General features: G+C 47.3%; 1 protein-coding gene across 3 annotated transcripts in view; it reads left to right on the top strand.

The window, feature by feature from the left end:
* The first annotated feature begins 6,030 nt into the window (after positions 1 to 6,030).
* The window catches only part of GRTP1 (growth hormone regulated TBC protein 1), a 92,412-nt gene continuing 81,000 nt past the window's right edge, over positions 6,031 to 17,442 (top strand). For all 3 annotated transcript variants that reach the window (XM_044284773.1, XM_044284774.1, XM_044284772.1), the window contains exons 1-3: positions 6,031 to 6,148; positions 7,761 to 7,837; positions 12,313 to 12,464. In XM_044284773.1, the coding sequence (XP_044140708.1) occupies positions 7,797 to 7,837; positions 12,313 to 12,464 (193 nt within the window). In that variant the 5' untranslated portion in view covers positions 6,031 to 6,148; positions 7,761 to 7,796. The remainder of the gene's footprint in view (positions 6,149 to 7,760; positions 7,838 to 12,312; positions 12,465 to 17,442) is intronic.

The raw sequence follows: 17,442 nt of genomic DNA, 5'->3' as shown, positions 1-17,442 counted from the left end.
TAGCAGTCAGCCAGCCAGACAGGTACAGGCTCACAGGCAGCCAGACAGACAGGTACAGGCTCACAGGCAGCCAGCCAGACAGACAGGTACAGGCTCAACGGCAGCCAGACAGACAGGTACAGGCTCAACGGCAGACAGACAGATACAGGCTCAAAGGCAGCCAGACAGACAGACAGGTACAGGCTCAAAGGCAGCCAGACAGACAGACAGGTACAGGCTCAAAGGCAGCCAGACAGACAGACAGGTACAGGCTCAAAGGCAGCCAGACAGACAGACAGGTACAGGCTCAAAGGCAGCCAGACAGACAGACAGGTACAGGCTCAAAGGCAGCCAGACAGACAGACAGGTACAGGCTCAAAGGCAGCCAGACAGACAGACAGGTACAGGCTCAAAGGCAGACAGACAGACAGACAGGTACAGGCTCAAAGGCAGCCAGACAGACAGACAGGTACAGGCTCAAAGGCAGCCAGACAGACAGGTACAGGCTCAAAGGCAGCCAGACAGACAGACAGGTACAGGCTCAAAGGCAGCCAGACAGACAGACAGGTACAGGTAGCCAGACAGACAGGCACAAGCTCAAAGGCAGCCAGACAGACAGGCACATGCTCAAAGGCAGCCAGACAGACAGGCACATGCTCAAAGGCAGCCAGACAGAGAGACAGGTACAGGCTCAAAGGCAGCCAGACAGGCACAGGCTCAAAGGCAGCCAGACAGACAGACAGGTACAGGCTCAAAGGCAGCCAGACAGACAGGTACAGGCTCAAAGGCAGCCAGACAGACAGGTACAGGCTCAAAGGCAGCCAGACAGACAGGTACAGGCTCAAAGGCAGCCAGACAGACAGGCACAAGCTCAAAGGCAGCCAGACAGACAGGCACATGCTCAAAGGCAGCCAGACAGAGAGACAGGCACAGGCTCAAAGGCAGCCAGACAGACAGACAGGCACAGGCTCAAAGGCAGCCAGACAGACAGACAGGCACAGGCTCAAAGGCAGCCAGACAGACAGGCACAGGCTCAAAAGGCAGCCAGACAGGCACAGGCTCAAAGGCAGCCACCCATAGACTCAAAGCAGTCAGCCAGACAGAGTCTCACAAGCATACAAGCATTCGGTTGACCAGCCAAGTACATTCATCCAGACACTGCTGTATGAGCGGTCAACTATTTAGACATGGCAGCAGAAGACACCAGCCATGCAGACACGGCTGCCAGAAGCCGCCCCCCATGCAGACACGGCCGCAGAAGCCGTCAGCCATGTGGATAAACCTAGGAGCAGAAACAGACAGCAAGAGCAGTCATCCCAAAATAAACACAGAAGCAATCTTCTCCCTAGGTATATGAGGCCAACCAGGCAAATACTAAAATGCGGCCAGCCTGCCAGGCACAGATTCCGAAGCAGTCAGCCAGACAATCATGAGTCAGCCAGCCAAACAGGTACAGTTCCAAAGGTAGCCAGCCAGACAGGTCCAGGCTCAAAGGCAGCCAGACAGGTAGGTCCAGGCTCAAAGGCAGCCAGACAGGTAGGTACAGGCTCAAAGGCAGCCAGACAGGTAGGTACAGGCTCAAAGGCAGCCAGACAGGTAGGTACAGGCTCAAAGGCAGCCAGACAGACAGGTACGGGCTCAATAGCAGTCAGCCAGCCAGACAGGTACAGGCTCACAGGCAGCCAGACAGACAGGTACAGGCTCACAGGCAGCCAGACAGACAGACAGGTACAGGCTCAACGGCAGCCAGACAGACAGGTACAGGCTCAACGGCAGACAGACAGATACAGGCTCAAAGGCAGCCAGACAGACAGACAGGTACAGGCTCAAAGGCAGCCAGACAGACAGACAGGTACAGGCTCAAAGGCAGCCAGACAGACAGACAGGTACAGGCTCAAAGGCAGCCAGACAGACAGACAGGTACAGGCTCAAAGGCAGCCAGACAGACAGACAGGTACAGGCTCAAAGGCAGCCAGACAGACAGACAGGTACAGGCTCAAAGGCAGCCAGACAGACAGACAGGTACAGGCTCAAAGGCAGACAGACAGACAGACAGGTACAGGCTCAAAGGCAGCCAGACAGACAGACAGGTACAGGCTCAAAGGCAGCCAGACAGACAGGTACAGGCTCAAAGGCAGCCAGACAGACAGACAGGTACAGGCTCAAAGGCAGCCAGACAGACAGACAGGTACAGGTAGCCAGACAGACAGGCACAAGCTCAAAGGCAGCCAGACAGACAGGCACATGCTCAAAGGCAGCCAGACAGACAGGCACATGCTCAAAGGCAGCCAGACAGAGAGACAGGTACAGGCTCAAAGGCAGCCAGACAGGCACAGGCTCAAAGGCAGCCAGACAGACAGACAGGCACAGGCTCAAAGGCAGCCAGACAGACAGGCACAAGCTCAAAGGCAGCCAGACAGACAGGCACATGCTCAAAGGCAGCCAGACAGAGAGACAGGCACAGGCTCAAAGGCAGCCAGACAGACAGGCACAGGCTCAAAGGCAGCCAGACAGACAGACAGGCACAGGCTCAAAGGCAGCCAGACAGACAGGCACAGGCTCAAAAGGCAGCCAGACAGGCACAGGCTCAAAGGCAGCCACCCATAGACTCAAAGCAGTCAGCCAGACAGAGTCTCACAAGCATACAAGCATTCGGTTGACCAGGCGTAGACTCTACAGGCGTTAGGTGACCAGGCATAAATGCTACAGGTGTTCAGCCGACCAGTCAGACGCTGTAGGTGCAAGCCAACCAAGTAAGACGCAACAGGCGTTCATGCGACTAGAGGCGTACAGCCGACCAGGCAAAAAGATGCTACAGGCATTCAGCTGACTAGACATAGACGCAACAGGCGTTCAGTCGATCAGGTGTTCAACAAAGCAGGTATACAGTAATGCAAGACATTCAACCAAGCAGGCATATATGCAAAGATGTTTAGCCATACAGGCATCAGTAATCAGAAAAAAAACAACATAACAACAGAGACGTTCAACTAGGAAGGCCTGAAGGCCGACAACCAGGCCCCAAAGCCACGAAGGCCGACAACCAGGCCCCAAAGCCACGAAGGCCGACAACCAGGCCCCAAAGCCACGAAGGCCGACAACCAGGCCCCAAAGCCACGAAGGCCGACAACCAGGCCCCAAAGCCACGAAGGCCGACAACCAGGCCCCAAAGCCACGAAGGCCGACAACCAGGCCCCAAAGCCACGAAGGCCGACAACCAGGCCCCAAAGCCACGAAGGCCGACAACCAGGCCCCAAAGCCACGAAGGCCGACAACCAGGCCCCAAAGCCACGAAGGCCGACAACCAGGCCCCAAAGCCACGAAGGCCGACAACCAGGCCCCAAAGCCACGAAGGCCGACAACCAGGCCCCAAAGCCACGAAGGCCGACAACCAGGCCCCAAAGCCACGAAGGCCGACAACCAGGCCCCAAAGCCACGAAGGCCGACAACCAGGCCCCAAAGCCACGAAGGCCGACAACCAGGCCCCAAAGCCACGGAGGCCGACAACCAGGCCCCAAAGCCACGGAGGCGACAACCAGGCCCCATAGGTCACGAAGGCGACAACCAGGCCCCAAAGCCACGGAGGCGACAACCAGGCCCCAAAGCCACGGAGGCGACAACCAGGCCCCATAGGTCACGAAGGCGACAACCAGGCCCCATAGGTCACGAAGGCGACAACCAGGCCCCATAGGTCACGAAGGCGACAACCAGGCCCCATAGGTCACGAAGGCGACAACCAGGCCCCATAGGTCACGAAGGCGACAACCAGGCCCCATAGGTCACGAAGGCGACAACCAGGCCCCATAGGTCACGAAGGCGACAACCAGGCCTCAAAGCCACGAGGCCAACAACCAGGCCCCAAACAGGCCCTGAGGCATTCAGCAAGATTCATATCAAGCACATAACACAAATGTTTGCTGTATAACCTAAGTACAATCATTATAAGGAGTACCTTATTTCACAGCCATGGAGGTTGCATGATCTAGGCTCCTTCTTCTTCGTCTGAGCCGCACGCCGCAGAATGCACCGGAATACATGCTCCCTCCATGGATCCGGGCTGCATGCGGTGGAACGCAATACCCCCCCTGGGGCTGCTTCCTCTTACCCATGGATCTGGGCTCCAAACGTTGCGTGGCCTTACTCCACTGGAGGGGCCCACGGACTGGCTGCAGGAACCGAATGGAGGGTCCTGGACCCCCCTCCCCGGGCTCCTATGGTCGATAGACCCCAGCAGGAATTACCACATAGCCCTCCAGAACATTTCTAGGACTTCCAGACTAGCGGTACCTGAAGAGAAAACTGCAGATCTCCCGCTCCAGGGACAGGAAACCACTGAGGTTGGAGAGAGGCTCCAACTTTTTATTCTGCATGTTTCCTGTCCCTGGGGGGCGGATCCTCTATCTCTGTGGTGCGGCTGTTGTGGGAAAAGGAAAAAAACAGGGTTTCCAACCGTCCAGAAATTTCTGGACAGTCCGTAAAAATAGGTGACTTTTTTCCTGTGTCCGGGAAAAAAACAGACGTGTCAGTTGTTGTGGAAAAATTATTGTTCGCCGTATGGTCGCCATCTATCCTATGGAGATGCGCAGAAACTTTTGCACGATGGTCTGGTCGTCCCGACCTGTAGCTGATTTGTGCCCGGCCTGGTATTACTGCAGGATACCAGTGTCATGGCGCCGGCTGAGGCGGGAGGGATGGGGACCGTCGAACAAAGGTTTCTTAATCTGCGAGGATAAGCACGGCAAGGAAAAGGGCGCGAATAAGTGTGCGAACTTATGTTCGCGCGATCATTCACATCTTCGCCAGCCAATCACTTCATACCATAACCTGTCTCCCCAGTGGTCATGATTGTAAGACCGCCTTCCAGCCAATCACCTGTCTCCCCAGTGGTCATGATTGTAAGACCGCCTTTCAGCCAATCACCTGTCTCCCCATTGGTCATGATTGTAAGACCGCCTTCCAGCCAATCACCTGTCTCCCCATTGGTCATGATTGTAAGACCGCCTTCCAGCCAATCACCTGTCTCCCCATTGGTCATGATTGTAAGACCGCCTTCCAGCAAATCACCTGTCTCCCCAGTGGTCATGATTGTAAGACTGCCTTCCAGCCAATGACCTGTCTCCCCATTGGTCATGATTGTAAGACCGCCTTCCAGCCAATCACCTGTCTCCCCATTGGTCATGATTGTAAGACCGCCTTCCATCTTCTGCTATGAATAAACCTTGCCTAGCTGTTAGAAGCAGGCACATTTTTGGATCCTACTTGAGAATGGCTCTGTGGCGTTATTTTGGAGGAATTGCGCACACATTGACGCACACTACACCAAGGATTTCCTGATTGTACTTCTGACGGTCGTTTTTGGTTGTGAGAATGAGACAAAGGAGCAAACGGTGATATCGCTGTGATTTTTTTTTTTTTTAGGTTGATGGTACTTGACTAGATTATTTTGGTGGTAATTATCATCATGTTACAGCTCACAGTAAGGTCTCATTCACACGACTGTTTGGGTCAGATGCGGACCCATTCACTTGAATAGGGCCACAAAAGATACGGACAGCACTCCGTGTGCGGTCCACATCCATTGCTCTGTTCCGTGGCCCCGCACAAAAAAATAGAACATGTCCTATTCTTATCTGTTTTGCAGACAATAGGCATTTCTATTATGAGCACCTGTTCCATTCCTTAAATTGCAAAACGCACATGGGCGGCATCCGTGTTTTGCGGATCCGCAATTTGAGGACGGTGGTGTGCATGTAGCCTAAAGGCTGACAGTGAGCTCTCCTCAGTATATGGAGCTGTAGACATGCATTACTTATAATCTTCAACATTCGTTATGGTTTTACAATTTGTTCACAAAAGTTGTCCAGAAAATAGAAAAACTCTGCTGATAGGCAGTAATAAACCAGGCAGTAGGCTATTCACTGTCCAAAGGTCAGTCTTCATGCCGCCCGTACACACCACTTCACACATCGCCATTACAACCTGTCCTACAGCTCAGCGCTTATTATAGCTTCTCCCGCCTCCTCTCCCAGACTGCAGGCCCCGCCCCCACACGGATGATTGACACTCGGCGTTGTGAAGAGGACAGTGCGGTAACCGAACGGGGTAGAAGTGCGGGTCCTGGGACATGGATGTGGCAGTGGGGCAGCGGTAGCGCCGCGTTTCCCGTCAGGTAAAACTTTATCTGTTGTCGGTGGGCTGGGAACTTGTGTGAGGACAGGTGCGAAGCCGCTGGTAATCCTGGGGCCGCCGGAGCTCACGGTGCGGCTTTTATCTGGGGCGCTCGGCTAGTGTTACTTTCTACTATGTCACTTTTATTAACCCTATGTGGAGAGAAGAAATGACATAGCCTAAAGTGGCTGAGAGAGCTGTTTGTGTGTGTGTGTGTGTGTGTGTATATATTGAGATATATATATATATATATATATATATATTTACAAGCTCTGAATTTTGACCAGTGAATTTCTATACACTTCTCATCTGCACAGAAAGGGTTAAATCTCCCAGTTGACTCCTTATATTTTGTGTTTTGCTCTCATTGTCACAAACAAATAACTACCCTTTCCTTTAACCTGTTCTCTGCTGTGTGTGTGTGTGTATGTGTATATATATATATATATATATATATATATATATATATATTATATATTTTTTAGATTATTAATTCTATCATGTGTTTCGCCCTTTGAGCAGCGGTCGCCATGTGTCGGCGCTGCCCTTCGTACAAGTGACTTTTAGGGTACATGCACACGATGCATATTACGGGTGGGTTTTCGGAGCTGGTTTTCTTGTATATAGTACCGGCTAAATAGATACGATTTTTTTATTTATTTATTGTTAAGCTGAATCTACACAGCGCGGTGCAGATGTTGGAAATCTGCTGGATATTAGTTGTTTTTTGCAGATTTCATCCTTTGCTGTGAAAAATTGTAACAATTCCTATCCTTGTCTGCAAAACGGACAAGAATAGGACTCGTTCTATCTCTTTTGCAGGGCTACGGAACGGATGATGCGGACAGCACACGGTGTGCTGTCTGCATTTTTTGCGGACCCATTGAAATGACTGGGTCCACATCCTATCCGCAAAAATAAATAAATGGAACGCAGACAGAAACAAAATACGTTTGTGTGCATGAGGCCTTACATAGGAAGTACATTATGGGCCCCGAACAGACTGGGCAACATATCAGTAATCCGTATAGCATGGATGTATTGTGTGGCGGTGTGATGTGACAGGCGAGCCTGACGTTTAGGTGCTACTTGTCCTCGGCGTGATGGAATGGCGTACTACATCTAACCAGTCACATCCTTGTGTAATGCCAAAAAAAAATATCTCCACGCTGATTTTAAAAGCAACTTTTATGTTTTATCACAGTTTTATGAGCTTTTTTTGGGGGGGGTATATTTCTGCTTTCCTTTTTTGCTGCTTCCCATTCATTTCAATGCAAGACTGCACACGGATTCCGCACCAAGATAGGGCATGCTGCGTCTTTTTTCCTTACTTTTTTTGTTTTTCCATGTGGGGGAAAAAAAAAGAAATCAGGTTCTGCTTCCCTTTAAAATGAATGGGGAAGGCTGTTTGGAGGTGGTGTTTATTTTGCACGGAAGACGCGTGTGTGGACGGTTACCAAAATATATGGTTTCCATTAGGACCACCATTACCCAGGTTTCTCATTATATGGATTGCGAGACATGGACACCGTCACCACACTGTGTGCTATAGGTGCATCTAGATCAAGACCACCATGACGGATATAGTACTAAGCTCTCCTTGTATCTTCTAGTAATCTGGACCTGTGCCCTCCTGAATACTCTACTCCATGGACACAAATAATGAGTCTGCGAAGGACCGGATACCCAGGTAATGCCATTACGTTCCTATGGTGAAGCTGCATGCTGTGTGCTATGGCAGGTTGGGCGGTTTCCTGGTTCATACGTATGTGAGGAGAGGCCTTGTCACACCCTTTTATGCCTGCAGGACCTGTTATTGTGCAGCCAGTATTTATTTAGTCATTGCCGCTTTCATTACGTCTGTTCAGTATCAGGACTCGTCCACAGAGCTGACGTAACTCCCAATGACGGGCAGGGGATAATTGTTGGGAACCTGCATTGTAGCTACAGGATGTAATGTTGTATAGAACTAGCATCTCAGTCCAGGAAAAAAAAACACAGATTTGTTGGGATAGCATCATTAAAGGGGTTGCCCAAGATAATTACAAATCTTAGATAAGCCTTCCAATAGCCTAAAATAACAAAAAATAAAACCTCATCTTCTGCTGGTCTCTGCGGCATTGGTCTGGTCCTCCTGCCACTGCAGGGACATGCTGGTATATGGCACGTAACTGCTACAGCCTATCACTATCCTCCTGGTCTAACACTGAGGACAGTGATTGGCTACAGTGGTATCACCGATGCAGTGGCAGAAGCGCTGCAGAAAACGGCGCTGGAGAAAGCATAAAATTGTACTTTCTTTTATCATTGCATTTGACTCATTTTAGGCTTACCGTAATTTTTTTATTTTTTTTCTTTATTAAAAATTTTCAACAGTGTTTGTTCTACAGCTTTCACCAGACAATTTTTTGTTTTCTGCTGTGCAGTGAATCGGTCAGGGGGATGCTCTGACAGCTCCACCTGTAGTCTTATCACTGAACTCCTGACAGTTCATAAACACTCATAGCTAAATTCTCATCAAACTTTAATGCAAAAGGGTTTGATGTTTTTCACATTCGTGCTATCTCTGCTACCATAGAGAATGAATGGAGGGACAGTGTGCTTGCACGACCTGCTGCTCCATCAGATTGGGGGAACTCTTGATCGCTGGTGGATGGATTCCCAGTGATCAGCCAGTTATCCCCTATCCTTTAAGCCCACAGCATATTACATTTTCTTTTGGCTTAGAACACTACTTCCTGGTTTCCTTTAAATACTTTCTGGTTAGCATGGTTAGGGTCCATTCACACGTCCGTATGTGTTTTTGCGGATCCGCAAAACACGGACACCGGCAATGTGCGTTCCGCACTCCCATAGAAAATACCTTTTCTTGTCCGCAATTGCGAACAAGAATAGGACATGTTCTATTTTTTTTTTTTTGCGGCTGGGGACCCATTTTGCGGACGTGTGAATGGACACTTAGCCTGTTTGGCTGATTTAACACAGATTTATCTACTGTGGCTTTATAAAAGGTTTCAAAAATGGTCTCAATGTAACTCTAGTAAAGGGGTGGGGTATATATTAACATCAGTGACAGAAGTGTTAGACTTAAAGAATATCTGTCATCGCATCAAACGTCAGCACCTGTATATTGGTGTTGTCTGCAGAGTCTGATGATATTTCTGGTATGGCTTTATATAATATCAAATCACCCCTTAAGTGCAACAAGGGTGGTACCGTTGCACCCAAAGGCTCCGCTCCCTGTCTATGCCACGCCCGCACTGCTGTAACAGACGAGGCAGTGGATACAATTAGCACCTGACCCTGAAGTCTCACTGGAGCACGTTCAGAACATGCATATTAAAGTGATGTAGACCGCTAGGTGGATGGGCAGCCTCTATCCCTTGATAAATTTGGCACAAATTGCAACAACACAGGAAGAGATGCGAACTAAGGATGTGTCTAATCTATGACGAGGTGCACGGCTTCTCATAAATTAGGGGCCTCCTCCTGCAGTCCGTGCGCCTAAACAGAAGTCTACAGTAGATTTCTGACCCCCTTCCCGCTCTTGCCACACCCCTTTAAGGAAAGTGTCAAGGGCGGTGTAAAAGCCTAGAGATACGTCAATTGAGAAAAAGTCCCAAACGCAGTTTGCCACTTTTCAGGCACAAGGGAGATGATAAATGTGTCCCATGTGTTCTCCAAAACTGACTTAAAAATCTCCTGGTGATAAATTTCTTGTCCTTAGTCCCATCAGTGTGTACTGCTTTAGGGAAAGGTTTAGTAAGATGAAGGACCACACACAGGCCAGCCTTTCAGGCCTCTGAAGTGCTGATATTTATTACTGAGGTGTTGTCTCAGTGGACAATGGTCCTCATGCATAAAAAATGTTCTAGAGCAAGATAGAAACAAAAAGAAGTGATCTGATTGCAGTGGGATGGGGGAAGGTGGATATGCTAAAAACATATTGGAAAACAGAGGAGCCCAAACCATTACTGTGCTGGTGCTGGTATTCTACATGGGATATGCCTGACTGGTGGTGATACAGTCTGTGCAGGGGCAGGGGAGTCCTGATGAGTACAGCCGTCTTCTAAGCACCATCCCCTGTAAAGAGTTTGGGTCTCCTGCTGATGATGTTGAGAGAGAACCGTGTACAGTCCAAGACAGAGGACTGGCTGAGGAACAGATTGGAGCGCGGTGCTCTTAGGTTGGGCACAAAAAGGCAGCCAGAAAGCAAGTGTTACACTGTGCACAACCACCAAGACTGGACGGATGCCGTGGTAGGAGTACAGCATTGGTTTGCCCTGCTGATCCAATGCAGGAAGATGGAACCCTATAAGAGAGACCTAGGCCATGGGATAGTCTCCAACAAAATTTGCAACCAAGTTTCCAACTGAAATAGCTGGAACTAGAAATGGGGAAACGGCAGATACTTGATCCGGTTATTCAGAGTTTCATGATACTGACAGTAAAATGGTAGTCAGTATTTGTATATTTTCAGCCTAAAAAAGGACCATTAGGTCAAAAACCTATCTGCTGGTTTCCGTTATTGGCCTAGTCAATGGAGAATCTATGACATGCCTTGAAGGCTGCTACCTAACTTTGACTAAGGCTTCATGGACACACCTGATTCCCAAATATAGCACCCAAAATCTGTGGGCTTATACTGTCTGTCTGTCTGCCTTAGCTGTGACTTGCATTACATTAGAAGTATTACTGTTAGAGGAGAATATGACGCCCCTTTAATTATTCTTTAAAGGGAATGTCAGATCCGACCCCCCCCCCCCCCCTCCCTGAACTAGAGTATATGTATAGTGTAAGTGATGCAGAGTCAGGTTATGTAATTTGTATCTTCATACTCTCTTGCACTCCAAATCTGCTCCCACAAACCAGCAGTAAAATGCATTGAGAGGACTCCTGAGCTCATGCACCTAATGGAGAGGACTCTCAATACATTTTGGTTTGATGGAGCACAGCATTGGAACGCAAGTGAATATGAAGATAATAATTACATAAGCAGACTCTGCTTCACTCTCAATATTCACTGCTTACTTTAGTTTGGGGAGTGTTTCAGAGCTGACAGGTTCCCTTTAATACGGACCTTGTGTGCCACTGTACAAGTAGGTGCACATGGTATTGCAGCCTTGCAGTTTCTCTACCTCTTTCTGTACTGTAATATCATCCATATACAGTATAGATCAACATTTTCCCTAAATTTACAAGGTCCATTAATAAGGGCCTGGTACTGAAGATCCAATGTGAATGTTATATTTACAGTAACTTTCTGCACAGATTGCCTTTGGGTGCATGAACATGGAATAGCTATGTGTTGTAATTAAACCCAGAATTACAACCACAAACACTGATCATAAAGCCTAAATAGGTACTGTGCATATTACTAGTTAAAAAGGTAACACATATACTATATAACGTCTGAAAATCAGACATCATATAGTACATGACAATCTTTTTATGAAAAAGCTAGAACTAGCTGTGTTCCTCAAATGGGTCCAGAGATCTCCCCATTCATTGTTTCAATTGCTCTCCTGGATTGTCTTCAGGCTGGCAGCTCAGGGGGTATGTCCTTTCTACTGTAGCTCTTTCCCAGTAACTGCCACAGCTTCTAACAGAAGATATGTCTGGCGACACTTGAAGATTTAAACTGATCATGTGCGACCACCTCAGTAAGGTGGATTGAGAAGTAAGGAAAAAAAAAAGCAGGTTATGCTATACGTATACATTTCAGGGAATAAATTGGTGGCTATACTACATTTTTTATTACATTCAATTACAAAAGTATTGAAAATGTTGAATATTTGTCAGGAAACAACCCCTTTAAAGGACTGTTTCACACGAGTGAATCCATTGCGGGAATCGTGCTCCGTGTGTGAGCGTGATCCTCCTTTTTAGACTTGCAGGGGCACGGCATTATCATGATTTATAATGCTAGGTGTCTCTGTATCGCCTTACTGATACAAAATCATACTGCCAGTTTTATATCCCTATGATCCTGTAGAAGTAAGGTCAAACAGAGGCACACAGCATTATAAATCATGATAACACAGTGCGCTCCTGCAAGTTCAGAGCGGAGGATCACACTCGCACACGGTGCGTAATTCCCGCAGTGGACTGTAAGTCTAGTTTTCTATTGCTCTTTTGTATTAATACCATTTGTTCCCATACCAGGGTCGATGCTTATGGATTTGAAAGACCAGACGGATTTGATTATGTTTCTTATGAAGATTTTTATTCCCGATACATGACGGTCCTTACAAGAAGAGCTATAAAATGGTCTAAAATGATGCAAAAGTCCACAGCAGTAGAGAAGAGCATCAAAGGTAAAAAGTAGACATTGCCATCATCTAAATATAATTGATTTATGATGTGCAATCTTTGCAGTCATACAGGTTTAGTTAAAGGGGTTGTCCAGGTTCAGATCTGAACCTGGACATGCCTATACTTTCACCCAGGCAGCCCCCCTGAAGTTAGCTTCCGCCCAGCAGTGTATTCCGTGACGTCACCGGATCTGATGGGCCGGCTTTAGCACTGCCCTAGTTGTTTTACAGGCTCGGGCAGAGCTAAAGCCCACTCATCAGTGCCGGTGCGGTCACCAGGCTCACTGCTGGGCAGAAGCCTCCATCTGGCAGCCCTAAGGAGAGCCCGGTATGTCAGATTCTCCTGAAAATGCCTTTTTCCTGCGCGATTCAGCGCAGGACAAAGGAGAGCATCGGAGTTTGAAATGTTTGCTCTTGTCAGGGGGGCTGCCTGGGTGAAAATGGGGATATGTCCGGGTTCAGCTCTGAACCTGGACAACCCCTTTAAGACACATCAGAACAGAGCTTCACTGTAATGGGAAACTGCACACTCCACACTGGCTGGTGATCGCTTTCCCCACAGCTAGTCTGTACATGACACCAGGCAGTTTACAGCAGTCAATAGTCTTATGAGAATGCCATATACAGAATCCAGGCTGCCGTGAATAGTGCCCGGATTCTGCTGACTGTGCCTGCTGGGAATTTTATGTTAGAATGGCTAATGTTTCAAACGTAATTCTGATCTATTCTAGTTAGTGGGAAGATTATTATGAGTAGTAGGACATCTTATTAAAGTTATTATACAGAGCCTAGTACTATGTCAGATCACTGCGATTCAGCAACTACCTAAGAGTTTGGTTGAAGACATAAGCATCTTTTTTGTCTTTAGGCTGTATAACGAAAACATTTTCTTTTTCATTCATCTCATTGTCTTGTGTACTGCAAAAGTATACTATAGGTGTCTCCTATAGCAAGAATGTGGTTTGCACACTATTGATGCCAGAATATTACTCGTCTAAAGCACTGCTTCTCAAACTGAGGTTCTTTCCCACCAGTTGCTGGAGAAAGGGAGGGTAGCTGAGAAGGAATACTTGACAGAGATGCACTGAAATTGTGCAATGATCCCTTGAAGCCATTGTAGCTAATGAGTGACACTCTAAAGTGTTCCCTCTAAAAACAGGTTAATAACAAATAAGTGCTGCTGTAGAGCATCATCAGCCATAATTGTCTAGGGTAGTTACAAAGGATCTATCAGCTCTGACGTGTCAGTTGGCACATACAAATCTAACAATTCTAGAGTATCTTTTCTTTTAACTCTACACATGAGGTTTCTTGGTTATTCTTCCTAGAAACTTATGAATGCATTAATAATTAGGCATTACCAGTTAGGTCTTTCACATGAGTGAATGCCATGCTAATCCGCTGCGTGAAAGACAGTCAAGCCCCGTTCCAGACAGCAGAGACACGGAGCAGTAACATGATTGATAATGCTCCGTGCCTCTCTGTGATCTTTTTACTACAAAATCACGGTGACAACTTTATTTTGTAGTAAAAAGATCACCGAGAGGCACGGAGCATTATTAATCATGTTAATGCCCCATGTCTCTGCTGTCCGGAACGGGACTTGGCCCTCTTTCACGCAGCGGATTACCTGCGCGGCAGCCGCTCGTGTGAAAGAGACCTTAGGGAGGGAGGGTGTCCCTGCATACTCTGTCCAATCAGTACTGGCATTGTCAATATATTCATATTGTTAAAGGGGATATTAATTATTGATATTTATGCAAATATCAATAATTAATATTCATAAATAGGCGTAATCGTCGGGTGATGACTCCGCCTATTTATGCCTTAAGAACAACAATTTACAGCTGATTACCTTAGTCTAATCACCAACTACTCTTACTGCATGCGCCTTACTGACTACCGCTAGTACTCACACATTATACAATAGATACAAATGACACAGTATTTATTAATACACAAGTAATACAGTGCCAACAATATGCTACCTCCACAGCAGCGATTCCTTGTAATTATAAAGGAATAATAGGTTTATAACTATATATATCTATAAACAGATGGATAGATATATATTGTTATAACAATGCACAATAATATGGATACACACACTAATACAATACACTAACACGGCACTGACTACACTAACACAGTCCCAAATCCACCCCAAGATCTACCTAGTATCAATGACCATACACATTCATACACCTTAACGGTCGCCCACCCAAGCCTGCCTATATACTATCCCTAAGGGGGCGAATCAGGGGTTATTACATAAACTGTGCTGCTGGGGTAAGCAGGACAGTTGCGGGGGTAAAGACACCGGGGAACAGGGGACGTTAATATCGGGGATAACAGGACCTGGGTCAAGGGAAAATGAGGGTTACCAGGGGTATAAGAGATGAGGGTATATTATGGGAGGGCAACAAGGTATGGGGGGAAATAAGGGAGTGTAGGGTAGTCTATAGGGTTAGGAGGGTTTATAGGGGGGTAGGTAGGGTATAGGAGGGTGGTTTAGCGTTGGTGGTATAGGGGGGTCGGTAGGGTATAGGAGGGTGGATTATATAGGGGGTGTAGGTATGGTATAGGAGGGAGGATTATATAGGGGGTGTAGGTAGGGTATAGGAGGGAGGATTATCGTTGGTGGTATAGAGGGGGGGTTGATACTTATGGTTTCTCTTGCTCGTTGTCCAGGGGGGGCTCGTTTGTCCGGGGATGATTCTCCTGCTGGGGTGGCCCACCTGACTACTGCAGCGTAGCGCTGCTGGACTATTTAAGTCCAGCAGCGCTCGCTCCCGAGGCGGCCCGTCCCGCGGCGCGCATGCGCGCCGTCGGCCCGAACACGTGGGCCGGCGCGGTGATATGACGTCACCGCGCCGGCCCGCGCTTCTAGGCGGAGGATTCCTTTGATCCTCCGCCTGTAGTCCCCTGCATACCTCGCAGCGCGATAATTATTGCGCCGGAGGTATGCAGATAACAGAGGGAGGGATGTTTGTTTCCCTCTCTCTGTTATGTTAACTATCCCCAGCAGCTGGGGATAGTTAAATACCAAAAGGCATCGGATCTCTATTGATCCCATGCCTTTTGATGTCACCAGAGGCTGGACATGATTGTCCAGCCAGCTGGTGACCTTCCTCATCCCCTGCAGGGATGCAGGAGGAGGGGGGGGGGGTCACATATTGTCTGATACTATATGTGTATGGATGCTTGGGGCACATCCATACACATATATATATATATATATCTATATACATATATATATATTATATAAATACATAGGTGTATATTCATTGATGTTTGGGGCACATCCATGAATATACAGCTATACACAGGGCACAAATATTAAGCCCATCCATACCTGTATCTGTACATATACACGGAGATGCAGGCCGAAAAGGGGCCTATATACATCTCCGTGCATATCCACAGATCCCACCCGGACGAGCCCATGGACAAGGGCTAATATACAGACGTGGACAAAATTGTTGGTACCCTTTGGTCAATGAAAGAAAAAGTCACAATGGTCACAGAAATAACTTTAATCTGACAAAAGTAATAATAAATTAAAATTCTATAAATGTTAACCAATGAAAGTCAGACATTGTTTTTCAACCATGCTTCAACAGAATTATGTAAAAAAATAAACTCATGAAACAGGCATGGACAAAAATGATGGTACCCCTAACTTAATATTTTGTTGCGCAACCTTTTGAGGCAATCACTGCAATCAAACGCTTCCTGTAACTGTCAATGAGACATCTGCACCTCTCAGCAGGTATTTTGGCCCACTCCTCATGAGCAAACTGCTCCAGTTGTGTCCGGTTTGAAGGGTGCCTTTTCCAGACTGCATGTTTCAGCTCCTTCCAAAGATGCTCAATAGGATTGAGGTCAGGGCTCATAGAAGGCCACTTTAGAATAGTCCAATTTTTTCCTCTTAGCCATTCTTGGGTGTTTTTAGCGGTGTGTTTTGGGTCATTGTCCTGTTGCAAGACCCATGACCTGCGACTGAGACCAAGCTTTCTGACACTGGCTAGTACATTTCTCTCTAGAATTCCTTGATAGTCTTGAGATTTCATTGTACCCTGCACAGATTCAAGACACCCTGTGCCAGACGCAGCAAAGCAGCCCCAGAACATAACAGAGCCTCCTCCATGTTTCACAGTAGGGACAGTGTTCTTTTCTTGATATGCTTCATTTTTTCGTCTGTGAACATACAGCTGATGTGCCTTGGCAAAAACTTCGATTTTTGTCTCATCTGTCCACAGGACATTCTCCCAGAAGCTTTGTGGCTTGTCAACATGTAGTTTGGCATATTCCAGTCTTGCTTTTTTATGATTCGTTTTCAACAATGGTGTCCTCCTTGGTCGTCTCCCATGTAGTCCACTTTGGCTCAAACAACGACGGATGGTGCGATCTGACACTGATGTTCCTTGAGCATGAAGTTCACCTTGAATCTCTTTAGAAGTCTTTCTAGGCTCTTTTGTTACCATTCGGATTATCCGTCTCTTAGATTTGTCATCAATTTTCCTCCTGCGGCCACGTCCAGGGAGGTTGGCTACAGTCCCATGGATCTTAAACTTATGAATAATATGTGCAACTGTACTCACAGGAACATCTAGTTGCTTGGAGATGGTCTTATAGCCTTTACCTTTAACATGCTTGTCTATAATTTTCTTTCTGATCTCTTGAGACAGCTCTTTCCTTTGCTTCCTCTGGTCCATGTCGAGTGTGGTACACACCATATCACCAAACAACACAGTGATTACCTGGAGCCATATATATAGGCCCAATGGCTGATTACAAGGTTGTAGACACCTGTGATGCTAATTAGTGGACACACCTTGAATTAACATGTCCCTTTGGTCACATTATGTTCTGTGTTTTCTAGGGGTACCATCATTTTTGTCCATGCCTGTTTCATGAGTTTATTTTTTTACATAATTCTGTTGAAGCATGGTTGAAAAACAATGTCTGACTTTCATTG

This window comes from Bufo gargarizans, chromosome 3 (genome assembly GCF_014858855.1).
Source record: "Bufo gargarizans isolate SCDJY-AF-19 chromosome 3, ASM1485885v1, whole genome shotgun sequence".
Taxonomy (NCBI): domain Eukaryota; kingdom Metazoa; phylum Chordata; class Amphibia; order Anura; family Bufonidae; genus Bufo; species Bufo gargarizans.
Note: the sequence above shows the minus strand (reverse complement) of the source record. Positions and strands in the feature narration are given on the sequence as shown.